The sequence below is a fragment of the Rhinatrema bivittatum genome, chromosome 11, assembly GCF_901001135.1.
Source record: "Rhinatrema bivittatum chromosome 11, aRhiBiv1.1, whole genome shotgun sequence".
Lineage (NCBI taxonomy): Eukaryota > Metazoa > Chordata > Amphibia > Gymnophiona > Rhinatrematidae > Rhinatrema > Rhinatrema bivittatum.
The window spans coordinates 41,205,398-41,233,340 of NC_042625.1; the positions used below are offsets into that span (position 1 = coordinate 41,205,398).

The 27,943-nt window shown below is 45.0% G+C and overlaps 1 protein-coding gene across 13 annotated transcripts in view; it reads right to left on the reverse strand.

Annotated features, from left to right (window-relative positions):
• Window positions 1-27,943, reverse strand: part of RIMBP2 (RIMS binding protein 2) — a 438,584-nt gene that overhangs the window by 19,622 nt on the left and 391,019 nt on the right. For all 13 annotated transcript variants that reach the window (XM_029619910.1, XM_029619911.1, XM_029619907.1 and 10 more), the window contains one exon: window positions 8,964-9,067. In XM_029619910.1, the coding sequence (XP_029475770.1) occupies window positions 8,964-9,067 (104 nt within the window). The remainder of the gene's footprint in view (window positions 1-8,963; window positions 9,068-27,943) is intronic.

Here is a 27,943-nt window from a genome sequence, read left to right on the forward strand (position 1 = left end):
TGTGGCATTCTGCAGTTATTTCTTTTCAGAAAATATATATATAATGTTAATCAAACCTAGATATTAATCTATTTGGTTTACCTTAATTCTTTAGTTTTATTAGTATCTTTGTTCTCCCTTAAATCCCCTGGTTTGGGGGAGGGGGAAATGTTTTTAGTATGATGTTAGTTTATTACAGGATATTGGCAGGCTGAGGGCAGCACAGGAGCTTATATAAGGTGACATCAGCAAGTTTACTATCAGCTTCTGGTTGATGGGCATAACCCATACGTTTGGACTGGTGTGGCTGGACTCCAGGAAAAGAAATTATCAGGTAAGAGCTAATTACTTTTTTCTGTATTTCATGGTTGATTTTTGAAATATGTTTCATATCATTCTTGCTGAAATATCCAACCTCAAACTTCAGTTTCTTCTCAGATTGTGGGACTAGCTTCTAGGATATGTTGATATTTAAATTCATTCTTCCTTCCACCCACACTATTTCATGTGCTACTGCTGCACAACTCCAAAGCATAATATATGTACTCCTGTGCTTAATAGTTGGCAGTATTGTTTTCTTGAAATGTTTCACCCTTTCTTGTCCAAATTTATCTTTTGTTGCAGCACAGCAGTTCAATTTTCATTTCCAAGCACTTTGTTCCAAAAAGATTCAGGCTTATTAAGGTTTTGTTTAATATAATTTAGAGAGTGATTTCTGTGATGAGGTTGTTGTGGACAACAACTTTTTTTCAGTAGGTCATATGCAGATCTGGCCAGTTTTGGGACAGTTTTATCAGATTGTTCTTGGTTTTCCAGACAGGCTTTAACTTCAGTAATTCATACAACTTCCATTTCTTAAAGTTTCTGACAGTTGACAATAACAGAGCATTTTATAGCTTTCCCCTTATCTTCATTTTCAAATGCTCAATCAACTGCTGCTTAAAGGAGCCCCTGGTTGTTGAAAGTAGTCAAGTTGACAATCACAACCTAAGAGGTTAGAAGGATCAGGGTCTTTATTGAACCGTGTAATTGTCTTTACCTGATTAACTGGAGGGTCAACCAACATTTTGGGTCTTGTTAACTTTTAAAATGTAGTAATGAATCAATTGGAAGGATGTCCAAACATTTGCATATGCACTGTTCTATTATTTTCAATCTGTTAAAAATCATCCGTTTCCTGGCGTGTAGCCAGATGGACTCAGAACCAATGGGGATAGTATCCGCGTGCTAGCAGTTGGAGACGGATCTGACGTCAGCATGGGGTATATAGCCCCACAGGAAGCGCAGCGATTCAGTAATTTCCGTCTCCAAAGCAGTTTGGAGTGCCTACACGCTGGTTCAGCGTGCTTTCCAAGCCTACTTTAATTTTTTCTTTTTCTCATTCTAGATTCTACTTTTCTTCTCTACAAACGACTATCGAGCCCCGCGCTCCTCAGGGGACGTTTCTGTCTTCCCCCCCCAGTTGAGCTTCCTGGGGCGCTTACCGTGGCCCCCCGGTGGGAAAGTCCTCGGTCCGGCCGAACCGCGGCAGGGACACAGCCTCCCGGGGGAGACTCGGGTGTGGCTCCGAGGCCCTCGGTCCCGGCGTGGACGGGGTAGCGGGTGCAGTTCCTCCAATCGCGGCGGTGAAAGGTACCGGCCCTTTCCCCCCACAGCCGGAGACCGCCTGTGTTCCAGCCTAGAAGCGCCGAAGATCGGGTAAGGCGTACATCTCTTCGCCCAGGTCTCCGAAGTCTCGAGGATCGGCGGCGTGGCGAGCCATGGAGGACGCCATTTTGTGGCCCTATTCAGGTATTCCGCGCCCGTAATGGGCGCGGCTTTCTTCCTCCTTGTGCGTATATTGTATTGTTTTCGCATATTGGCTGCCACTGTGAGTATATGCCGCATATTATTGAAAGCCTATTGCATGCCATAGAGCGTATATTGCTAAACGGCTTAGTGCTGCTTGCCTATTGAATACCATTAAGCGTATATTGCTAACGGCTTAACTGCTGATTGCCTATTGAATGCCATTCAGTGTATATTGCTCCCTGCTTAGTGCTGTGTACCTATTGCTATTTGTACGCCTGTTGTCTTACGCGCCTATTGACGCCGCGTATTATTGCTATTGTGCGCCTGTTGTATTGAGCGCCTATTGCTGCCGCATATTCTTCCTATTGTGCGCCTGTTGTATTCAGCGCCTACTGCTGCCGCATATTCTTCCTATTGTGCGCCTGTTGTATTCAGCGCCTACTGCTGCCGCGTATTCTTACTATTGTGCGCCTGTTGTATTTAGCGCCTATTGCTGCCGCATATTATTACTATTGTGCGCCTGTTGTATTGAGCGCCTATTGCTGCCGCGTATTCTTACTATTGTGCGCCTGTTGTATTCAGCGCCTACTGCTGCCGCATATTCTTCCTATTGTGCGCCTGTTGTATTAAGCGCCTATTGCTGCCGCATATTATTACTATTGTGCGCTTGTTGTATTGAGCGCCTATTGCTGCCGCATATTATTATTGTGCGCCTGTGCTATTACGTGCCTCTTGCTGCCGCATATTATTAGTATTGTGCGCCTGTTGTATTGAGCGCCTATTGCTGCCGCATATTATTGCGCGCTTGTGCTATTTGGTATGGATCAGCCCGCAGCCGCATCCTCAGCGGCGCGGCCGCTTGTCTCAGGCATTTCAGCCCTGGGCCTCTGCTCTGCATGCCACCTTAGAGCCACACGCAGTACTGAGCCAGACTCACTATGTGCCCAATGTGAGGCGGCAGGGGGACCCTCCGGCCAGGCCCAGTCTCAGCCGCAGTTTCTTGACAGTTCCCCTGGGGCTACCCCGGATTTGGGGGGCAGTCTTGACCATTCGGGAATCCCGGGGGATCTTGTACCCCGGCGATTAGAGGCTGCTTCCATTTCCTGGGTGGATCTCTTTAAGGGGATTCATGCCTTCGTCCAGATGCAGACGGCTTCCCATCCCGGCCCTACTGTCCCTGCTGCTCCGGTGGTTCCTGCTGTTGCTGCGGTTCCTGCGCTGGCTGCATCTGCGGCGCCTGCTGCGGCCGCCGCTACGATGGCAGCACCTAGGGATCCTGTGCCTGGACCCTCACAGCCTTATCGGGAGCGGGACCTCCCCCAACTGGACAGTCCAGATCAATCGGACCAGGAGGTTTCGCCGGACGAGTCTGACCTCCTGGATGAGGGGGACCTCCCCCCGGGGATTGAGCCATATAGAACCATGAGGCGGTTCTTCCCTAAGGAGGACCTCTCGGACCTCGTGACTCAGGGTCTGGCGGAGTTGGATATCACTGGTCCCAGTGCTTCGGTACCTTCTGCGCAGAACCCCCTGCTGGAAGGTCTTCGTCCTACAGCTCGCCATTTTCCTTTCTTGCAGGCGGCTCAGCAACTAATAGACTTGGAATGGGCGGCGCCGGCAGCTTCCTTCAAAGGGGGCCGGGCCCTGAAAGGCATGTACCCGTTGGCACCGGCTCTCCAGGACCTGCTGGCATGTCCTCAGGTGGACGCCTTAATTAGCGCTGTGGTCAAGCGCACTACTATTCCAGTGGAAGGGGGGACGGCCCTCAGGGAGCCCCATGACAGGCGAATGGACACCATTCTGAAACAAACTTTTGAGGTGGCAGCTCTTTCTTTGCGGATTGCGGCCTGCTGCACTGTGGTGACACGTGCCTGCTTGTCTCAGGTCAGGAACAACGCTCCAGCGGCTGACATGGAGTCCGCTCTTTCCTTCCTCACCGATGCCGCATCGGATTTGGTTCGCACTACAGCTAAGGGGATTTCATCCTCCGTAGCCGCCAGGAGGCAGCTCTGGATCCGGCCGTGGTCAGCTGATGCGCCTTCGAAGTCTCGTCTCACCAGGTTACCCTTTCAGGGCTCGTTTCTGTTTGGCAGTGACCTTGATAAGCTAGCCACTACCTGTGGTGCCTCTCCTGTGCCTCAACTTCCGGAAGATCGATCCAGGAGGGGACAGCGCTCCTTTCCACGGCCCTACAGGGGCAGGAGTTCCCAGCGCTTTGTTCCGTATAGAGGGCGCTATCAGGCGACTCGTCCTCCGGCCAGGAATCAGTCCTTTCGGACCAAGCAGCGCAAGTGTGGGGCTGGCCCGGGCTCGGGCCCCGGTCGCGCCCCGCAATGAGAATTTGCCGATTCATCTGGGGAACGAAGCCATAGGGGGCAGGTTGACTCTTTTCTACCCCAGATGGGTCGAGATTACGTCGGACCAGTGGGTCCTCGCTGTTATCCGGGAAGGATATTATCTGGATTTTCATCTTCTTCCTCCGGACAAGTTTGTGGAATCTTCATGTCCCCGGCACAAGCAGGCAGCATTAGAAGCTACCCTGGCGAGGCTCCTGTCCTTGAACGCCATCCTCCCAGTACCTGCCTGGGAAGTGAATTCTGGACACTATTCCATTTATTTCATGGTACCCAAGAAAGGGGGCACTTTTCGGCCTGTGCTGGACCTCAAGTCAGTCAATCGCTACTTACGGGTACCGAGGTTTCGCATGGAAACTCTGCGCTCCGTCAAAGCCGCAGTCCAGCCCGGAGAATTCCTCACGGCATTAGACCTGTCAGAAGCATATCTTCATATTCCGATCCATCCGGATCATCAGCGCTACCTGCGCTTCAAGGTTCTGGGCCGCCACTTCCAGTTTTGGGCTGTACCCTTCGGGTTGGCCACGTCCCCACGGACATTCACCAAAGTGGTAGTAGTGGTGGCAGCGGCACTCAGGCGGGAAGGGATTCTGGTCCATCCCTACCTAGACTGGCTGATCAGGGCGAAATCTCGAGAGGAGAGCCTGCGGACAACCGACAGAGTGATCGCCCTTCTGGAAAGCTTGGGCTGGGTAATCAACCTCAGCAAGAGCTGCCTACTGCCTTCCCAGTCAATAGAGTATCTGGGAGTGCAGTTCGACACTCGGGCAGACACGGTCAGTCTTACGACCAAGAGACAGTTGAAACTTCGACAACGTATCCAGTATCTGATGAGAGCCAGTCGGCCCATAGCCTGGGATTATCTGCAGGTTCTGGGTCTCATGGCATCCACCCTGGAAGTGGTGCCTTGGGCGCGGGCCCATATGAGACCTCTACAGCATTCCCTGCTCTCTCGCTGGAGCCCCCGTCAACGGGACTATTCCACGCACCTTCCTCTACCGGCCAGAGTTCGGACCCAGCTGCGGTGGTGGTTGCAGTCCACCCACCTGAGCAGGGGGTCGAAGATGTCCTCGCCCATGTGGACCTTGCTCACCACGGATGCCAGCCTGAGCGGCTGGGGTGCACATTGCGAAGAACTCACCGCGCAAGGGCGATGGACCAAGGAGGAGTCAACGTGGAACATCAATCGCCTGGAGGCCCGGGCAGTCCGCTTGGCATGCCTTCGATTCGCTCACAGACTCCGGCACAGGGCTGTCAGAGTGATGTCTGACAACGCCACCACGGTGGCCTACATCAACCGGCAGGGCGGAACCAGAAGCCAACAAGTATCTCTGGAGATCGCCCCACTGATGGTTTGGGCAGAGGCGAATCTGCAAGCCATCTCCGCCGTCCACATTGTCGGGAAGGACAATACCACAGCAGACTTCCTCAGCAGAGAAAGCCTGAATCCAGGAGAGTGGCAGCTGTCCCCCACAGCTTTCCAGATGATTGTCGATCATTGGGGGATTCCGGCCATGGATTTACTGGCGGACAAGTCCAATGCTCAAGTCCCCAGCTACTTCAGCCGCAGGCGCGACCCGTTCTCACACGGCATCGATGCCCTGGTCCAGCCATGGCCTCCAGGGACTCTACTATACGCCTTTCCTCCGTGGCCTCTGCTGGGCGCCATCATCCACAAGATTCAGACGCACCGGGGCCTAGTTCTTCTAGTGGCGCCAGACTGGCCAAGAAGACCCTGGTACGCGGACATGAGACTACTACTGGCAGGGGAGCCTCTTCCTCTGCCTCCTCTCCGGGACCTTCTACGTCAAGGCCCCATCCTCCACGAGGACCCAGCTCAATTCTCTCTTACGGTCTGGCCCTTGAGAGGGCTAGACTGAAGAAAAGAGGTTACTCGGGGCCCGTGATTGATACACTCCTCCGAGCTCTCAAGTTTTCCACATCCCTCACCTACATACGGATCTGGAGAGTGTTTGAAGCATGGTGCGACACTCACGGCACCAATCCACATGCCACCACCATACCTATTGTGTTGGATTTTCTGCAGGATGGGCTTCAGAAGGGTCTCTCCCTCAGCTCCATCAAAGTTCAGGTAGCGGCACTGTCTTGCTATGGTCCCAGGAGGGATGGCAAGACCATCGCCATGCACCCAGATGTCTCTCGTTTCCTGCTGGGTGTCAAGCGTATTCGTCCGCCACTAAAGTGGCCTGTGCCCTTATGGAACCTTAATCTTGTTTTGGATTTCCTCGCGGGATCCACCTTCCGACCCCTTCGGGGCTTGTCTCTCCGGTCTCTCACCTTGAAGTTGGTGTTCTTGCTGGCGGTGTGTTCCGCACGCCGCATCTCGGAGCTCCAAGCACTGTCCTGCCGTGATCCCTTTCTACGAATCACTCCGGAGGATATCCAGCTTCGGACGGTTCCCTCCTTTCTCCCTAAAGTGGTTTCACAGTTTCATCTTAACCAAACTATATCCTTGCCTACCACGGTAGGTTTGAAGAAATCTGAAGAAGGCCGTTTATTACACCATCTCGACATCGGCAGATTGCTGCCCTAGTATCTGGCCGTGACACAAGACCTGCGAAAGACGGGACCACCTGTTCGTCCTACATAGCGGGAAGAAGCAAGGTGAAGCGGCCTCTCGGCCCACCATTGCCCGCTGGATTAAAGAAGTTGTCAGAGCAGCCTACGTGGAGGCTGGGAAGGCTCCGCCTATACAGGTTAAGGCTCATTCTACCAGAGCGCAAGCAGCGTCTTGGGCTGAATCCAGGATGCTGTCGCCGACAGAAATCTGTAAAGCAGCGACGTGGTCCTCCCTTCATACCTTTTCCAGGTTCTACCGTCTGGATGTCCAGGCCAGGGAGGACTCGGCTTTTGCAAGGGCGGTACTACATGGTCCTCAGGCAGCCTCCCGCCCCGGCGGGGAGTAAAGCTTTTGTACATTCCATTGGTTCTGAGTCCATCTGGCTACACGCCAGGAAATGTTGAGATTACTTACCTGGTAATCTTCTTTTCCTTAGTGTAGACAGATGGACTCGGCATCCCGCCCAGCTGCCTGTGTACATGAGTTTCCACCGGTTCCAGGTAAGCCAGGGCATTTGTTTACATAAGAGCGTACACTCTGCCGGTGTCTGCGCTTTCCGGTTGTGAATGCTGGCGGTCTCCAGCCACTGTCAATCGGTCAGGGGAATTCTGTTTTCACTTTTCACTGAGCGTCAGTACACACATCCATAACAGCTTTTGCAAGGAAGATTACTGAATCGCTGCGCTTCCTGTGGGGCTATATACCCCGTGCTGACGTCAGATCCGTCTCCAACTGCTAGCACGCGGATACTATCCCCATTGGTTCTGAGTCCATCTGTCTACACTAAGGAAAAGAAGATTACCAGGTAAGTAATCTCAACAATAATTTTGTATAAAAAATTGCAGAAAGATAGTTTTTAACTTTATACCATGTAGAGGTTGTCAGCTTCTGTTTACTTAGAGATTATTGAAATATACAGTTTGACCACAGTGCCTAAACTTTTGCATATATTATGTGAATATGAAGGTGTTTGAATTGGGGCTTTCAAAATAATGGACTTTCTTTTCTTGAATGAAATCCCCTTATTATGGATGATAAACTGAAAACACCCTAATAAAGTGATATGTTTCAAGTAGTTTAGAGAATTGACTCTAGCACAATAACCTCATTTTAATAGTTAAGGTTTTGAAAGTAAAATAGTTTTGCTACTTTAGCCCCCGCACAGCTCAATTTCATGTTTGATGTTACCCTTTTATTAACATTTGATATTCTGCCTTTTCTTGAAGTTGGTCTTAAGGCGGATTACAATAAATTTAAATGAACAGAGGCATTAGAGCAAATTGAAATCGAATCAGAATTTGCAATTAATAAAGCATTGGGATCCAGCAGAAGAAAACCCATTTGTGCAGAGTTTCAAGACCCAGTTGTGTATAACAGTCTCTTGTCATGACCTAAAATGTGGGTCATGGGGGAAGCCATGCCTTAGTATTAGTCTGGATATCTCAAGTTCAGGAAAAAAGCTAACCAGAACCCTTTACTATAATGTGGTTGAAGTAGTTCTGGACTACCCAAGGAAAACCTGAGCAGTATTGCAACAATATGTGAGCAGAAGTGTTAGACAGTTCTCCTTTTTTCACACACAGCTTTATAAAAACAAATAGAAAACTATCTTGAGAAACAGGAGGCCATATGCATGTTTTATTACTTAAATAGTTCCAGCCTTGTTTTAGTAAATACTTTATAGTGATTAAGTAAAGATTTGGTTTAAGCAAGTATCAAATCTTGAAACAAGTGACTTTAGTAAAATCGAACATTCAAATGAAATGCCAACTTCAGGCTTATAATTCTCTAGTCAGTGATTCGAATCTAGAATCTGTTTAGTATTGTAACTAGCCATTCAGATTCTTTTGTTTGGGTAATGTATTCCTAGGCCATACGATATCATACAACCTGTATCTATTTTTAAGGTATGTGACTTCTGTATTGCCCAGCACTGGTTTAATGGTTCAGGTATTTGGATTTAGTAAACAGTCTCGGGGAGGGGGGGAACTCTGACACTTGAGTTGTTAAAGTTGCATCTCTGACACTAGCCTGAATGCAGATGAATCTGCCAACCTTGGGTTAGTGAGAGAGTATAGGGCACTGAGTTGCTTTCAGATTCCTATGCCTCTTAGAGGTGAAACAGTGAGGAAGAACAGCTGATGGGGCAATTCTCTTTACCTTGGAGAAAGTGTCTCTTTCAGCCCTTTACCAGTCCTGGGTGAAAAAGGAGGGTGAAATAAAACTGTTTGTACTTGAAAAGAACTCTTAAACAATACCTCCACATCTACGTTTGGAGAGCTTTCTCTAGGATCATAGTCATAAAGAGCCACCATTCTTCTTGTAGAGACAGACTGTTGCCTGCCACTCCGTCTGTTCCTTTCTGTTCCAGTTGCAAGGGAAAAAAAAAACCAAAAACTATCATACACTTTTTATAAACAGTCAACTTTTTTTTACATTGTAATTAAACTACTGTATTCTATAACTAGCATCTTGGAGAGGAGACCAAATAGATTACTATGGGTTAGAGCCAGCAACAGCTACTGTCTTCTACACCGAGATGTTAAAGCTAAAGTTTCCTTTCAGATAAGCACTAATCTTTCAGAGCAAAAATCTAGTATATCGCTGGTAATCCCCTTGAATTTGACTGTGATTTATTTTAATAAACTGTGTTTTTATAGACTACTTTTCTAGTAACTGGAAAGAACCTATTTATATGACTGACTTGGATGGTAAGGAACTATTTTTTTTGTTTCAGACTTTTGAAAATCTGTCAAGTCTACTACTAGTACCATCTTTTTTATTATTGCAATTTTTTAAACAATTAGAATCATATTTTAAAGAGAGGAACATATAAATTCAAACTTGCTTCACGCAACTACCACTGGGGTATATTATCTGTAGCAATAGATTGCCGGTGCCTGGACAGCATGAAGAGTGAATAGTGTTAACTAGTTGCTACTGAATAAAAAAGATACGTTGACAGCTGCGAGTGACAGAGTAATCTTCAACTGTAGTCACATGATTCTTAATGCTTTTGACAATACTGCCTGTTATATAAGTACTGAATATGTGCCCTTAATTATTGAGAACATGCATTGTATAAAATAGCATTCAAGGCTAAGACTAGGTAAAAAGTAAACTTTTTATATTGGCTATTTTTCCTAAATGAAAAATTTGTATACCTGAAAAAGTTTGCCATAAGTCAGGTTTGGCCAGCTCCAGTCCTTGAGAGCCACAAGGGCCAGGTTTTCAGGATATCCATAATGAATATGCGTGAGAGATGCACGCCCTCCATTTTATGCAAAATATATCTCGTGCATATTCGGTGTGGATATCCTGAAAACCTGGCCCATTTGTGGCTCTTGGACTGGAGTTGGCCAGCCCTGCCATAAGCTTGCTTTTTTTTTTTTTGTTTTGTTTTAAATAGCAAAAGTATCACTTAGAAATTGTGAGCAGCAAGCAAAGAGGTACTTTTTACTGGATTTCTAAATCAAGTTTAACCAAGAGCCATATGTTATATACTACGGTATACCTTGCCAAAGCATTTAGACAGGTGGATCCAGAACAAGTGGGTTATGCACCTCTACCAGCAGATGGAAACAGAGCAAAGCTGACATCACAGTGTATATATATGTATGTATGTAAATATATGTATGTGTGTGTATATATATATATATGTGTATATATACATACATACATACATACATTCAAAAGAATCCCCCAAGAACAAATTATTGGGGAAAAAAGAAAAAAAGCACTTTGGCTTTCAAACAAACCATACCAAAAATCTAATTTTGTATTTTAACTAAAATCAATTTATTTATTGCAAATACATTAAAATAAATTTATTCCAATATTTTTTTATATAAAACCAATCATATTTGTTAATCCCTTGTGGTGATATATTGCTTGTTATTACATACAAACACCTTAACAATTTTCCAAAAACCATATCAACCTTAACCCAACTGTTATTAGCCCTCAACACTATTCTACTCCTAACCTCGATCTATCCCTGAAATATGTTGCATTTCCGGTCATCTGATGTTAATTGCTGTTGGTCTTTTATATCGGAAAACACCACACTATGTTAAATAACTTATATATGTATCCACATGATAATACTGTATAACCTTAAACCATACTATAGCTTGATGTATAAGTCACTATTTATAATCAACACTGCCACATGTAGATATCCAGAATACATTTGTTAATCCCTCATCCGTGGTGTTCCGTGGTGTTGATTATAAATAGTGACTTATACATCAAGCTATAGCTGGTTTTCAGCTGGTGTGGACTTAGCTGTAAAAAAAACAGCTGAAAGGCAAGCGAGTGTAGGAAGCAGAGGGTGGTGATGACTGTATATGCCCTCTCCTCCCACAGCTGGGGACTATTTCTGTACTCATCCAAGATGGGCTGAGCTCAGGTAAAGCAAAAAAAAAAAAAAGGGGGTTTGTAGGGATTCCTCCAGTCTCCGTGCTTGACACATTGGTCAGACGTTCGTTCCCACCTTCGAAAGAGTTTGGGGGGCATGGGCAGCCTGGTAGGTTGAGCAGCCTTTTTGGGCTAGGCCCCGCTCTTAAGTTTATTAGTGTGTGCCACGTGGTAGGCTCCGGCAGCATTTTCCTATGCATTAGGCTACCCTCCAGGATTGTCAGTTCTTGCAAGTCTGTCCAGTTGTACCCCCAGTTTTTGGACTCTTAGTTGGGTGCCTGCCTGGGTGTCCAGTTGGTAGCGGATCTTTTTGAGACGCGTTTACCTATACGCAAAATCTGAGAAGCATTAAGGGTGCTCAGTTTTTGGGTGCTCATTGAGGCACAGGGTTGTACATCTAAGTTTTGGACGTCTATTTTTTGCTGCGTACTTTTCAGTTGCCTGTTAAAGTGTACTGACAGACTGATGACACCTATCACTAAGAAACCTAAGTGCCTTATCCTCTGTGCTTCTTGTCATTCAGGCATCTTAGCCTGGTGTTTCCCCTAACTTGTGACAGTCCTGCTTGAAGGCTCAGAGGGAATTGCCTTTGTCTGATTTTACTAAACCTGGTTCTTCCCAACCTGATATGGGCCTGGATAAAGATGTATCAGAAGGGGTGCCTGACTTAGGGTAGTTCCAAACTGGTTCGTCAGTAGGGGAAGGTAGTTCAATGGGCACAGGACACGTGCCACTTGGTTTTGGCATGGATCTTTCTTCCTTTTCTTAAGTGGAATTTTTTCAAGGATTGCAGTCCTTTTTTCAGCCCCAGTCCTCAGCCAGGTCAGAGTCGTAGGTGGTGAACTCCTGCATGCCTGGTGCTACAGTTAAGCATCGAAGGACACCTAGATTGGTGGCTGGTCTTCCCGATAGGGACCCAAATGGCAGGGACGCTGAAGCTAATCCTTACTCCCTGGAGGTTGGGGAAATTCCTCCAGGATTGGAACCGTATAGAACTATTTTGCGGTTCTTTCATAGAGATGAGTTAGCAGCTCTGATTTCCCCAAAATTAAAGATGCTAGGAGTCCCTGGGGTTGAATTAATTTCTGAGCCAAAAAAAGATCTATTTTGATTTCCGTACGTAAAGCTACTTGTATTTTTCCCTGTTATGGAGGCCATTCAAGAATTGATTGATCTTGAGTGGGGTGCCCCGGAAGCTAATTTCAAAGGGGGACGAGTCTTGGAAGGACTGTACCCCCTGGATCCAGCTGCAAGAAAGCAATTACACTTTCCAAAAGTGGATGCACTTGTGTGTGCCATCATCAAGTGGACGACTATCCCTATAAGAGGGAGAAGCGGCCTTGAAGGATATGCATGATAGGAGGAGAATTGAGGCCATCCTTAAGCAAAAATTTGAAACAGTGCAGTGACTTTGCAGATAGCTTCTTGTTCCCTGGTGGCTCGCTTCTGTTCTTTCTTAGGAGGCAGATGAATCTGGTGTGAATGCCAGGGTAGTGATGGAGCCAGCAGCCGCCTTTTTGGCAAAAGCGAGCTGCGATTTGGTCTGCACCTCAGCCAGAGGGTTGGCTTCAGTAATAGAGGCCAGGCGTCAGTTGTGCCTGAGAAATTGATCGGCTGATATGACCTCCCAAGTCTAACCTTATGAAGTTGCTCTTTAAAGGCTGCGCTTGTTTGGGAGGGAGTTGGAGAAAATAGCCAATAAGTGGGGCAAGTCCCCGGTTCCTCACTTACTGGAAGATAAACAGCTGCCGCACTTCTTTAGCATGAGAGGTCATGCTAAGAGATTCAAACATTTTCGACCCTATAGAGGAACAGCTTTTCAGAGGACTCGACCTTTTGGAAGGTCTGTCCTTTCATCCCAGACAGCCCAGGCGGGGCGCAGGCTTGCACAGTGGACCTCTCACCCCAAGCCTCCCAATGAAAGTGTGCCGACCCACACCCGGGAATAGGAGATAGGGGGTCACCTCTTTTATCAGAGGTGGGTCGAAATTATATCAGACCAGTGGATCCTGGAGCTGATACGAGATGGATATGCGCTGCAATTCTGCAGCGTTCCTTGGGATGTGTTCATGGTATCTCCCTGCCATTCCCCTCAGTTTCAGTCTCAATAAATACAGGTCGATATTTCATTTATTTCGTTGTGCCCAAGAAGGGCTCTTTTCATCCCATCCTGGATCTCAAAGGGGTCAACCGTTATTTGCGGGTGACTCATTTTCACATGGAAACCTTGCGCTCAGTGATAATGACCATGCAGTCAAGGGAGTTTCTGATGTCCTTGGATCTGTCCAAGCCGTACTTACATATTTCCATTCGGCTAGAGCATAAACATTTTCTGCTATTTGCGGTTTTGGGACATCATCAGTTTCAAGTACTGCCTTTTAGTCTGGTCACTATACCCAGACCTTTTTCCAAGGTTATGGTGGTGCTAGAGGCAGAGTTGAGAGAGGATGGAATTCTGGTCCACCAATACTTGGACTACTGGCTGATTCAGACCAAGACTCTGGAGGAGAGCCTCCTGGTGTTGCAGAAGCTGTTGGGTGGTGAGTCTGGACAACAGCAGTCTTCAGCCTTCTCCATTGCTAGAGTATCTCTGTGTTGGGTTCGACCTGAAGCAGGGCAGGGTGTTCCTGCTGGAGGATCGTATTCAGAAGTTGAAGGCATAGGTGCATCTATTTGTGAACATAATATGCCTAGCAGTGTGGTCCTATCTACAGGTGCTCAGGTTGATGGCTGGCGGTGACCCTGAAAGTGGTGCCATGGGCAAGGGCAATATGCTTACTCTTCAGTGCACCCTGCTGTCTCGTTGAAGCCCTCAGGATTATTAGATTTGGCTTCTCCTGCCGATGGAGGTCTGCACTTACCTACAGTAGTGGTTAAAGGCGGATAATCTGAGAGAGGGGTTTTCCCTAAACTCAATAGATTGGCTGGTACTCATGATAGATGTGAGCCTCCAGGGTTGGGGGGGCTTACTATCAGGCGCTGTGACAGCACAAGGGCACTGGAGTTCAGAAGAGTCTCTCTGGAGTATCAATCAGCTGGAAGCCCGTGCAGTCCAGTTGACATGCTTGCGGTTCGGCGATCAATTGCAGGGTCGAGAGATCCAAATAATGTCGGACAGTATAATGACAGTGGCTTACATCAATCACCAGGGAGAAACCAAGAGCCAGCAAGTATCGCAAGAAATAACCCAGCATATGGAATGGGCAGAAATGCATCATCAGGAGATCTCAGCCCTCGCACATTGCAGGAAAAGACAATGTAAGAGCAGACTTCCTCAGCAAACGGAGTTTGGATCCGGAGAATGGGAATTGTCAGCTGATAGTGAATCTCCCGGGTGTTCCACTTCTGGACACACTAGTGACTTTTCGCACTACAAAGGTTCCTTGTTTCTTCAGTCACAGGGCAATTCCAAAGTCCTTGAGAATTGATGCCCTTATGCAGGAATGACTGGAGGGTGAGATGCTGTATCCCTTCCCCCTGAGGCCCATGTTGGGCAGAGTGATCTGAAAGATCGAGAGTCACAGGGGGGGGGATGGTTCTTGTGGTGGCACCAGTTTGGCCCAGTACACCATGGTATGCAGATCTGTGAAGGCTCCTTGTAGACTCCCCCCCCCCCCCCCCCGGCTTCCGGTGCACAGGGATCTGCTGTGGCAGGGGCCTATTTTTCATGAAGATTCAACTCAATTTTGTCTTATAGTATGGCCCTTGAGAGGGCTTGATTGCTGAAATCTGGATATTCTACTGCGGTGATTGCCACCTTGCTGTGAGCGAGAAGTTTCCACTGCCTTAGCTTATGTGAGGGTTTGGTGAGTGTTTCAGGCTTGGTGTGGAGATTGAGAGGTCGTTCCTTTTGGTTAAGATCCCGCTCCTTTTGGAATTTTTGCAGGATGGATTGAGTAAAGGGTTGGCCCTTTTTTCCTTAAAGGCTCTTGCCTGTTTCAGGGATCAGATGAATGGTGGACCTTTGTGGGTCATCCACAAAGTTTCTTAAAAGAAGTAAAACATTTTCGTACTCCCTTGCAGTTACCTTGTGGAATCTTAATTTGGTTTTGGATTTTTGGCATGCGCCACTTTTTGAACGATGAGTTAACCTCTCCTTGCAGTTACTGACCTTAAACTGTTTTTCTTGTAGCAATTTGGCGCTTAGAGTATCCGAACTGCAGGCCTTGTCTTGCTTGGGTGCTGTTCCTTCGAGTGACTCCAGGGGTGTTACAGCTGCCTACTGTTCCTTCCTTTTTGCCAAAAGTGGTTTCGGATTTTCACTTGAATCAGTCCATTATCCTGCTGTCTCTGGACAGGGAAAGAGATGCTGGTGAATATTGTCTGTTGCGGCCCTTGGATGTCAAGAGATTTCTTGAGGTTTCTGGAGGTGTCTAATTCTCTCAGTAAGACAGATTGCCTGTTTGTTCACCATGGCAGAAGAAAACAGGGCGAGTTGGCATCACGGGCTACAATAGCTTGCTGGATTAAGGAGGTAGTCACGGCCACATATGTGGATGCTGAGCAGCCATTGCCTAGTCAGGATAGGGCTCATTCCACTCAGGTTAGGGCTCATTCCACTTAGGCTCAGTCATGGGAGGAGATGAGTCTGATGAACTGAATTAAATCACTGTGAACATGGAAGATGTAGTAGGCCAGATTGACAAACTAAAGAGTAGCAAATCACTTGGACCAGATGGTGTGCACCCAGGGTTCTGAAGGAACTCAAAAATGAAATTTCATATCTATTAAAATGTGTAACCTATCATTAAAATCATCCATTGTACCTGAAGACTGGAGGGTGGCCAATGTAACCCCAATATTTAAAAAGGGCTCCAGGAGCGATCCAAGAAACTATAGACCAATGAGCCTGACTTCAGTGCTGGGAAAAATAGTGGAAACTATTCTAAAGATCAAAATCACAGAGCATATAGAAAGACATCATTTAATGGAACACAGTCAGCATGGATTTACCCAAGGGAAATCATGCCTCTTGGATAAAGGTGAACCAGTAGATGTAGTGTCTTTGGATTTCCAGAAGGCATTTGACAAAGTCCCTCATGTGAGACTTCTTAGAAAACTAAAAAGTCATGGGACAGGAGGTGGTGTCCTTTCATGGATTACAAATTGGTTAAAAGATAGGAAACAGTAGGATTAAATGGTCAATTTTTTCAGTGGCGTGCCTCAGGGATCTGTACTTGGACTGGTGATTTTAACATATTTATAAATGATCTGGAAAGGAATACGACAAGTTAGGTAATCAAATTTGCAGATGATACAAAATTATTCGAAGTAGTTAAATGACAAGTGGATTGTGATAAATTGCAGGAGGACTTTGGAAGACTGGGCATCCAAATGTCAGATAAAATTTAATGTGGACAAGTGCAAGGTGATGCATGTAGAGAAAAATAACCGATGCTGTAGTTACACGATGTTAGGTTCCATATTAGGAACTACCACACAGGGAAAAGATCTAGGCGTCAGTGGATAATACTTTAAAATCGTTGACTCAGTGTGCTGCGGCAGACCAAAAACAAACAGAATATTAGGCATTAAGAAGGAAATGGTGATTAAAATAGAAAAATGTCATAATGCCTCTATATCACTCCATGGTGAGACCACACTGAGTACCGTGTATGATTCTGGTCGCCGCTGCTTAGAAAAAAGATATACGGTAATTGCACTGGAGAAGGTACAGAGAAGGGTGACTAAAATGATAAAGGGAATGGAACAGCTCTCCATGAGGAAAGGCTAAAAAGGTTAGGGTTGTTCAGCTTGGAGAAGAGATGGCTGAGGAGGGATACGATAGAGGCCTTTAAAATCATGAGAGGTCTAAAACAGGTAAATGTGAATTGGTTATTTACTCTTTCAAATCATGGAGTGCCCCCCTAGTCTTTCTATTAAGTTAACAAGTAGCACATTTAAAACTAATTGGATAAAATCCTTTTTCACTCAATGCACAATTAAGCTCTGGAATTTGTTGCCAGAGGATGTATTTAGTGTAGCTGGGTTTAAAAAAAAGGTTTGCATAAGTTCTTGGAGGAGAAGTCCATTAACTGCTATTAAAAAAGTTGACCTAGAGAATAGCCACTGCTATTACTGGCATCAGTAGCATGAGATCTACTTAGTGTTTGGGTACTTGCCAAGTACTTGTAGCTTGGATTGGCCATTGTTGGAAACAGGATACTGGGCTTGATGGACCCTGGTCTTACCCAGTATGGCAATTTATGTTCTTATGTCTCCTATTGATATTTGCCGAGCTGTGATGTGGTCCTCCTTACATACCTTTTCCAGGTACTTTTGGCTGGATGTGCAGGCCTGGGAGGACGCAGCCTTCACATGTGCGGTTTTGACTGAACCACAGGCAGCTTCCCGCTCTGTTCGGAAGTAGCTTTGGTATGTCCCACTTGCTTTGGATCCACCTGTCTAAACGCTAAGAAATTTAAAATTACTACTTACCTGATAATTTCCTTTTCTTTAGTATAGACAGGTGGATCCACCTTCCCACCCTTGGCTGCCGGCGGGTTGTACTATTATCCTCCTGTGTGGCTCCGTGTTCCAGGCATTACTGGTAAGTGTTAATCCAGTCCCTAGACTAGTGTAAATACATTTTGTCTGAGCTCAGTGTTTTCCTGTTGTCTGAATGCTGGAATGATTATTTGTTAATAATCAAGTTTTGCTCCATTTCTGCATAACCCACTTGTTCTGGATCCACCTGTTTATACTAAAGAAAAGGAAATTAAGTAGCAATTTCTCATTACAGTAGGAGTTTGTTTTACTGAACTACACTGCATATTCTACATTTCATCATAGACATGATCATAGAACTAATCCGAATGTAAAAAAAACCCCAAATCCTTGTATGTCTTCACACACCCACACAAAATATGTGGGGCAAGCCACTTCTGCCATGAGTTATGTAGAATAGATGTCCCTATTGACAAAACGCCCAGATCATCCCTGCTGTCCTATTATAAAAGGTCAAACTACAAATCAGAACAGTCAAAATGTATGATCCCAAAATCACAATTCTTTAAAGAAAAATTTAAAAATAACAAAAATAAATTGTCCATAAATTGCATTCAATTAATGAGAAAAAAAAATTTTATTTTTTTTTTACAATACCAAGAAAAATTCTCAATGTCAAAATTAATTTCACTTATAAATTATAAAATATAATTACCCCACACATCCACACTCACCGAAAAGTTCACTCTCACACCACCCCTAACTATTCTCTCATCACTAAAGACCCACACATAAACGGCTAATTCGTACAGAGTTAAAATCAGGCACCCTTATTGAATATTGTCTTTCTGAGAGGATCCCCTGGGGACTTAGAATTCAAAAAGAACCCCAGCTATATAGTGAAGATACAGATTTTGTATCAGATTAGAATAAGATCCTTAACAAATGTGCTTTGGATATTATGCTACTGATTATTAGAAAAGCACAAAAGATGGCAGAATCTATCCGTAAGGAATTAGACAATATGGGGTCTCCTTTAGAGGGAATCTCTTGAAAAATATGAACTGGAATTAAAGATACAAATGGATGATTTCACCAACAAACTTCGCAAATACAAACATGCAAAGTTTGTTTGTGATGAGAGTGACTACAAAAGAGGGAATGTTTATCAATGGATGGGTCCACAGGGGCATAAGCCTAAATATAAGAGAGTCACTTTTTAGGGATCCTCTGATGGTTCTTCAGGTGAAGAAGGGGAAAAGAGTTTTCAAAACGATAGCACATGTTCTTTTTTAGCAGACCCAGGGGATCCACCCCCACCCCCATGAGGAGGGGGCAGCTACAGGGGAATTACAGAATGATCCCGGGGCCCCAGGAAATACCAACAAGAAGATTACAGACTGAAGACCAGATCTCAGATGATAGACATATAGCTTGTGGTAAATCTTTCTTCAAAAAAATATATCTGGTGACCAAAGTGAGGTGTTGAACAAAGGATTGTCCTTTGTACCCACTAATGTTCCTGATGAGTTTCAATTTCACATAGCACTGCAGAAATTCATACTTATTTTGAGACTTAAGTTATTTTTTGGCGTGCACAGGGCATGATCTTTTGATAGTAGCAATGATAGGATCCATAGGACCTGGAGGGACCCAGGAAGAACGCCCTTTTACTTTTATTGATTTGGTAAAAAGAAATTTTTCTGAAATTAATATTAAATTGATATTTAAAAAAAATTGACTATTGAGGAAGCCACACAATGGTTGGATTACAGAAAAAAGAACTATCTTTTCTTAGGGTACCATTTCCAGTTTGCCCTGTCCTTTGTCTTCTGTTGGAGCCATTATCTATTTTTATACTTTTGCGGAATTTTGTTATTCAATTGCCCTCCTATCAGAGATTCAGGACATATCATCATTTTGGAACAATTGAATGTTCCCATTCCTAATTTGGTGATGGTCACTACTGACGTGGCCTCCCTATATACTAACATTCCCCAGGATAGTGCGATAGAGTTGGCACAATTCTTTTTGAATCAAAGAGTAGAAGCAGTTCGTGTGCCAACTCATTTCTTAATAGACTTTTTGCCCTTTGCTATATGAGAATTTTTTAAAGTTTGACCAGACCCTTTTCCAACAAATAAAGGGTGTTGCTTTGGGGGCATCTATGGCTCCCGATATTGCTAATTTATACATAGGAGTTTTTGAATAAAAATGTTTTCAATATGCCCGTATAAAAGTAATATTGTGTTGTGGAAGAGGTACATCGATGATTATATTCTTTTGTGGTCTGGGGAGGTTAAGGATCTAGAAGGGTTTTTCAATTTGGTTGAACACTCAAGATTCCAACCTGCAGTTTTCCTATAACCTTAGTAAAACGCAGGTTGATTTTCTTGATATCTCTATCAATTATAATGAGGGAGGTTTTCATTTTTCCATTTTCAGAAAAGACAGACCGCAGCGCATTACTTCATTATACAAACTGTCATCCTGTTAAACTTAGACAGAATTTACCAATTGGTCAGTTTTTAAGACTAAGGAAACTGTGCTCCACAACAGATGAATATTGAGAGAGAGCATCTGAAATGTTCCAAAGATTCAAAATGAGGGGCTATCCCATCACTGTTTTGAATCGGTCTTACAAAAGGGGCAGATGGGCCACGAGTAACCTGCTTTTACAGTCTCTCCCCCCCCCCCCCCTTCAGATTCTGTGAATCTGGTGTGTGTCCTCCCTTTTTCTCTTGCCACCTGGAGAATTCAGCAGAGCATCTGAACCCATTGGGATATTCTGCAATTACAGCAGGTGTTTAAAAAGGTCCTATTTTAGTCTTGAAACAGGCAAGGAATTTCAGAGACTTGTCCATTCCAATTATAGACAGGGAGGGGGGGGGGGAGGAGAGGGGGACAGGGATAGGGAGAATCAAAAAGGTTGTTTTAAGAGAGGACATTGTAATATTTGCCAAGTGTCATTTAATGGTGATGTTCTATGTTTCCCTAATTGCTGGCCCTTTCATTTATTGTCCTTTTCTACTTGTGAAACAGCAGGGGTCATTTATTTAGTTTGGTGCCCCTGCAATCTTTTATATATTGGGAAAACAATTCAACCCTTAAAATTAGGATACAGGAACAGTCTTATATATTTAAACTAGCAACGGCAGAGAGCCTTTTTTTTTGGCACACATGCTCTCTCACACTCCCCCACATCCCCTCTCCTCTCTCATATACACATTCTCTCTCACCTGCATCCCCCTCCCCTCATAAAGGCTCCCTCGCTCTGAAACCCACACTCAAGCATCTCCCCACCCACCCTCTCTTACCCTCCCATGCTCTGTCACACCCTCCCCACCCCCATCTTACCAACCATGCTCTCTGTCACCCCCCCCCCCCACACACACACACACACACATTCTCACCGGCATCCCCCCATGCTCTCTCACCCTCCCCTCCCTGACACACATTCTCTCACCGGCATGCCGCTGGACCTGCACCATTCGCAGCGAAGATGAAAGCACGGTGCGCCATTCACAGCTAAGATGAAGGCCCGGCGCACCATTTGCGGCACACGGGGCCTTCCATTTTCGCCTTGAGCAGAAAATAGCAGTGGAGATCCCGGCATGCCGCAAACGGAGGAGCGTGTCCTGCGGCACATGGCTCCATTCGCGGCGAAGATGAAGGCCCAGGTGCGCCGATCACGGCACACAGGGCCCTTCCCTTTTCACCACAAACAGCACACCAGGCCTTCATCTTCACCGTGAACGGAGCTTGTGCCGCGGGATGCGCTCTGTTCGCGGCATGCCAGGGTCTCCTCTGCTATTTTCTGCCTGTCCTGCGATTTGAATAGTCTTCTGGTGAGGGAGGAAATCTGCGGGAAGGAGGAATTCTGCGCAAAGTCTGCATTCCGCAGTAGCGCTGAATTCCCCAGTAAGTACCTCTTGTAGCTGGTGTTGTGACATGGCCGCTGTAAGGCGTGTTTGAGCCTCCAAGGTGGCCAGGGGGCCGCCTGTGCCATCTATTGGTGGGCTGGGGAACATGCACGAGCACTGATGGACACACTACCAAGCCCAATATATTATGGATGGAAGACGATGGCTCCTGAGGGTTTGAATAAGAAAGTATATTGGAGCTTTTTCTTTTGATTTTTCGCAGGTAGTATCCCTGTTTCTTCTTCTAGGTCTTATTAGCTTGCTCTTCCTTTCAGGTCCATGTTTTAGATAGGACCTTTAGACATGAATGTTAGTCCTTTCCTCTAACCGGTCCTCTTTTTTCATATACTTAAATATTGGATGGAGTTGTATGTGTTCTCTTTCAAGACAGATTGTGTATTTAGCTAATAGGGGTGGCGTTACTTTATGCAGATTGGCAATACGTGCCTCCCCCCTATTGTTACAGGGGACTGTGATGGTGTTGTGTCCCTTTTAATGGTTCACACTTACTTGGGCGTTTTCCTCAGTATATGGTTTGGATGGAGGTGAGTGTGCTTAATAATGGTTGACATACATTAATAATTTTTTTTTTATAGCCTTTTGTCTTGTTTTCTTTATGCTTTTTTATTTGCTTAGACTTAATCGGAATCCCCTGATGCAGGGCGTGGGAGTCCATCAAACAGGCGATTTATTTCTCTTCATGATCAAGTTTAACAGCCATGTTTGAATTTTCTGTGCTTTTTCGGATTATTTATACCTTAAGAGTGACCGGCAAACTTGCTGTGTGTGTTGTCGTCGTCTTATCAAAATCATCAAAATAACGGCATGGAATTTGATACACACTAATCTAAGGAGTGACTAGCAAATACCGGTGTAGTTTTCCTTCAGTTGAAACAACTGAATGCATCTTTATGGTCATTCATTAATTAAATTTTGGATGTTCACATAAAAGTGACCGCTGCAGAGAAAAAGCCTCCCAGTTTGCACAAGGAGGTTTCTACCAGTGCAGTGATACATCCTTGGATGCTGAGATAAAAATCTGTTATGACATAGTCTTTTAAAGGCTAGTCGTTATTCTTTACTCATGAGTCACACGTATAATGTGATAAACTTCAAAGTTTTTTTGATTGCAACACTGCACATTGAATATTGGAATGTGAACATTTGACATCACACATCCGATATTCATTAACATCAGAATTCCTGTGGACATCAATATAAGCTAAGTGCTCTGTTTGAAGTTCTCCTTCCTAGGAATGGACTTTGAAATTTGTTTAAGCAGTTTTTAATGTGATTTTCTTGCATTTTTGCACTTATGTGTGGGTCTTTAGTGATGAGGGAATGGGTGGGGTAATTAATTATACTTTATAAGTGAAATTTATTTTGACATTGAGACTTTCTTGGTATTGTAAAAATAAAAAAAAAATTGTTCTCATTAATTGAATAAATACAATTTATGGGCGCAATTTATTTTTGGTATTTTAAAAATGTTTTTAAAGAATTGTGATTTGGGGGTTGTACATTTTGACTGTTCTGTATTGATGGTGCAGTTTTTGCCTGATCTTAGCAAAAGTGTACATAAGAACATAAGAAATTGCAATGCTGGGTCAGACCAAGGGTCCATCTAGCCCAGCATCCTGTTTCCAACAGAGGCCAAACCAGGCCACAAGAACCTGGCAATTACCCAAACACTAAGAAGATCCCATGCTACTGATGCAATTAATAGCAGTGGCTATTCCCTACCTAAACAGGATAGTAGAGATCAGCTGTGAACTGTAGTCAAGTTTTGCCACTGATTTTGAATTCTATGGCGATCTGGGCATTGACTGGGCTACTCGAATGTTCACTATTTTCTTGCTGAATCCCTCTATTGTTGGTTTTGGTTGGGGTTGGGTTTGTTGAGCTGCTGAAAGGTGAATCTTCTCCACAGCAGGTGGTCTATGGTTGACTAGAACAGATTTTCTTCCAGGATCTGCCTCTACTGTGCACAATCCATTTTTCCCTTGATCTAAAAGCCTCCTTGTCCTTGCTTCTGCAAAGTATCCCAATAACAAGTTGCCACCATCATGCTTACATAGTAAATGACAGCAGATAAAGCCCAAAAGGCCCACATTGTCTGCCCAGCAGTGCATTTACCCAAAGTAGATCCAATTCCCCCATGTAATCTAACTGCCAATCAATCCCACTGTGCCCAATTTAGAGTTTCCACTGCTGCTCCATGCGGGTTTCCCATGCCATGCAGGATATCACTCTTGGCCTAGGTTGCATTATTGCTCTGTGAAGGCTGTGCAGTTCCCTCATTACCATTCTGATGCCTTCAGGGAATCCACTGTGTTTAGCCCATGCTTTTTTGAAGTCTGCCACTTCCCTTGTAATCATTACCTCCAGGAGGGCATTGCTAGCATCCACCACCCTCTCTGTGGAAAAGAAATACCTCCTGATATTCTTCCTGAATCTGCCTCCTTGGAGTTTCATATAGTGACACCTAGTTCTATAGCTTTCCATTGAAAAACTTGGCTTCCTGAGCATTAAACCTTTTCAAGTATTTAAATGTCTATCATATCTCCCTATCTTCCTTGCCACCTGGATATTATCTGACACTGTCACACTAAAATCCCCCCCTCCTGGTTGGTGCTCATCACTGCCTCACCAGGCATCTGCCACATACCATTCCCTTTGAATTCTGAACCCAAAGTGCATGACTGCACTTTTTGGCACTAAAAATTAACTAACAACTATTAGATCTCGCCAAGTTTCCTTAGATCACTTTTCATTCTGTCCGCTTCTTCAGGGGAGTTGACACTGACTAAGTTTCCGAAAAAAAGACAAACTTTTCCCTTTAACCCCACAGAATCACTTACAAAGATAGGGAACAGATGATCCCAGAGGTACTCCACTTAGCACCCTTCTCATGTGAAGTACTATTACCCTCTGTCTTCTATCATTCAACCACTTTCTAATCCAGGCTGCTATGATGGGGACCTACCCCCAGGCTATTCAATTTATTAATGAGCCTCCTATTGTAGGGATGATGTTGACATGATCGATTTTTTATATTTTATGCCACACCTGGCTTAATATTGACCAAAAGATTCCACTTTGATTTCATCAGACTACGAACCCTCCCATGTGTACATTGTCCCTTAAATGTTTCTTTGTAAATGGTATGATACATAATGGCTTTTCTTAAGCAATAGCTTCCTTCCTGGCACCCTCTCATGCAAACTTTGGCCTGGATTTATCAAAAAGCGGTAAGTACCGCATGCGATAGCAAAAGGGGCGTGTTTTATGCTAATATAGTATTTATCACAATTTGCGATAATTACCTGTGCGAAGAGCTAAGTTAGTGCACATTGCGATACCATTTCAGATTCTGCGATAAGTGCCAAACCTGATGTATTTCCTGCATTCAACCACTGGGGGACCAGTTTTTCAGAGAGAGAGAGAGACTGGCCATAATATCATGGCCCATAGGCAGGTATTTGTATCCCTAGGGTAGGCCCACCTAGTAACTCGAGGTGGGGATTAGGTAAGTGTTTAGGGGGTTAGGGGCCACTTTGACATGCTACGTGACACCTACGAACAGAACAGTGGTCAGGATGGTGAACAGTGGTCAGTGACCATTGTTCTGTTCGTAGGTGTCACGTAGCATGTCAAAGTGGCCCCTAACCCCCTACACACTTACCTAATCCCCACCTCGAGTTACTAGGTGGGCCTACCCTAGGGATACAAATACCTGCCTATGGGCCATGATATTATGGCCACTCTCTCTCTCTCTCTCTCTCTCTCTCTCTCTCTCTCTCTCTCTCTCTCTCTCTCTCTCACGGCCGCTATCGCACTGCCTAACACATTTCAAAGAGGTGTAGTTAAAATCTGCGTTATGGCTGTGCGATAGCTCTTCGCAGAGAGGCTAACCCAGCCCACTCTCCTCCCATTTTTGGAATTTGCATCGCACCATACGATATGGTGCGATCGCATGCGGTAAACACGTTTTCGCATGCGTTAAGGGCCTATCGCATGCGAAAACGCCTTACCGCATTTTGAAAAATGACCCCCTTTGTTTGTGGAGTAATCTTGAAATTGTTGAACAGTCAAAATTTTCCCCAGTCTCAACCAACAAATCTCTTTTTTTTTTTTTTTTTTTAAAGTAATAATAGGCCTTAGAGTGACATATAGCAGTTTTTCCTTAATCTGCAGCTACTGACCTTAGATACATTGGTGGTAGGTCCATCATTGTAAAGTGCAAATAGTTTGGCACCAAGACACTAACAGTGCCCCCCACAGGTCTATTCCAGGGGTGGCCAACTCTTTTCCTCAAGAGCCACAAACAGGCCTAGTTTTCAGGATATCTACAATGAATATGCTTAAGATAGATTTTGTATACCTCAGGCAGAGCATGCAGATTTATATCATGTATATTCATTATGAGTATCCTGAAAACGAGGACCATTTGTGGATCTTGAGGACCAGAGTTTGCCATCTGTGGGTTATTCAAACATGTTGAAGTTTTTTGCAGCCTTTCCGCAAGCTGTCTGAATAATGTTGTTTTTGTGTTCTTTTTGCAGCTTCCTGTTTGGCATGCTTGACACTTGCTTCATATTCATATCATATAACAAACAACTTGATTTGTCATCCAGGAATATTCATATCAGCTCAACAACTGTAATTGGACACAGGTGGGCTCTATTTAACTTATGGACCTTGTTAAGGCAATCTTTTGAACAGGAGCTAATTTGGGTTTGCTGTGACAAGATGTGAAGACTTATGCAATCAGGACTTTGCATTTTATTCTGTTATTTTTAGAATATTTGTATAATTTTCCTTTCATGATGAAAGGGTGGAGTATATTGTGTCAATCAGTAAAAAAAATCCTACTATAATGCATCTTGATTTGTATTTTTAGACAGATTGAAAAAGTACAAGGATGTAAATACTTTTCCTAGCATGTAGACAGATGGACTCAGGACCGTGGGTTTATGCTCCCCTGCTAGCAAATGGAGACTGAGCAAGCTGACATCACAGTATATATAACCCTGCAATGACCCTAGCCTGCCAGTATTCTCCATCTCCAGCAGATGGTGGACGTGCATCTCCCTATGGGGATTCCTTTGAGCTTTTTGAAAGGAGAAATTTGAAATTCTAAATTCAGGAAAAGAAAGCCCTGATCCCCTGTGGTAAAGGTCCCTCCCCCAATTGAGAAATCCTGAGGCATTTTCTGTGGTCCCTCAGAGGTGTGCCTTGGTCCGGTAGCTAGGTTTCCCGGAGTGGACTTAGCTGCTAGTTCAGCTGAAAGGCAGATGGTGCAGAAGGCCAAGCGTAGCGGTGACCGCAGATGCGCTCTCCCCCCCTCAGCCGAAAACAGTCCAGATAAGATTAAGAAAAAAAAAGTTTTACCTGCATCAGAGAGAGGGGTTTCAGGACTTCCTCCATTCTCGGCGCACTGTGCTGACATTCGATCCTGCTCCCATTGGGGGTTGGGGAACTGGGCAGCCTGGCAGGTTGAGTAGCCCCCAGTGGGCTAGGACCTGCACTTAGGCTTCTTTTTTGCATGCCACATGGTGGGCTGGTGGCCATTTTTACGCACTCTTGTACATGTTCTGCCCTCTAGAGGCCATCAGTTCGTGCAGTGTTGGCTATGCGCACGCGGTGCGCACTTTTTACGCGCACAAACTTCTATGCGCTTAACTTGGCACACAGGTTGTGTGTGTGCCTTGCCATGCTTTCTTCTAGGTGCTTATTTTTTGGGTGCATTTCATTTTTGAGCATGAGCCATTCCAACGCACGTTTACCGTAGTGATGGTGCCAGTAAGCAAGAAGCCCAAACATCTTCCTATTTCTGTTGCCTGTCATATTAGGGCTTCTCAGCCTGGCCTGACTTTTATTCTGTGTCAGCGCTGCTCAGACACTTAGGGATAATTATCTTCCTCGGATTTTGCAAGGCCTGGCTCTTCCCATTCTGATGATGGGTTGGTCATGGCCTTGACTGGGGGATGCCAGATCTTGGTTAAGAACATAAGAAAATGCCATACTGGGTCAGACCAAGGGTCCATCAAGCCCAGCATCCTGTTTCCAACAGTGGCCAATCCAGGCCATAAGAACCTGGCAAGTACCCAAAAACTAAGTCTATTCCATGTTACCATTGCTAATGGCAGTGGCTATTCTCTAAGTGAACTTAATAGCAGGTAATGGACTTCTCCTCCAAGAACTTATCCAATCCTTTTTTAAACACAGCTATACTAACTGCACTAACCACATCCTCTGGCAACAAATTCCAGAGTTTAATTGTGCGTTGAGTAAAAAAGAACTTTCTCCGATTAGTTTTAAATGTGCCCCATGCTAACTTCATGGAGTGCCCCCTAGTCTTTCTACTATCCGAAAGAGTAAATAACCGATTCACATCTACCCGTTCTAGACCTCTCATGATTTTAAACATCTCTATCATATCCCCC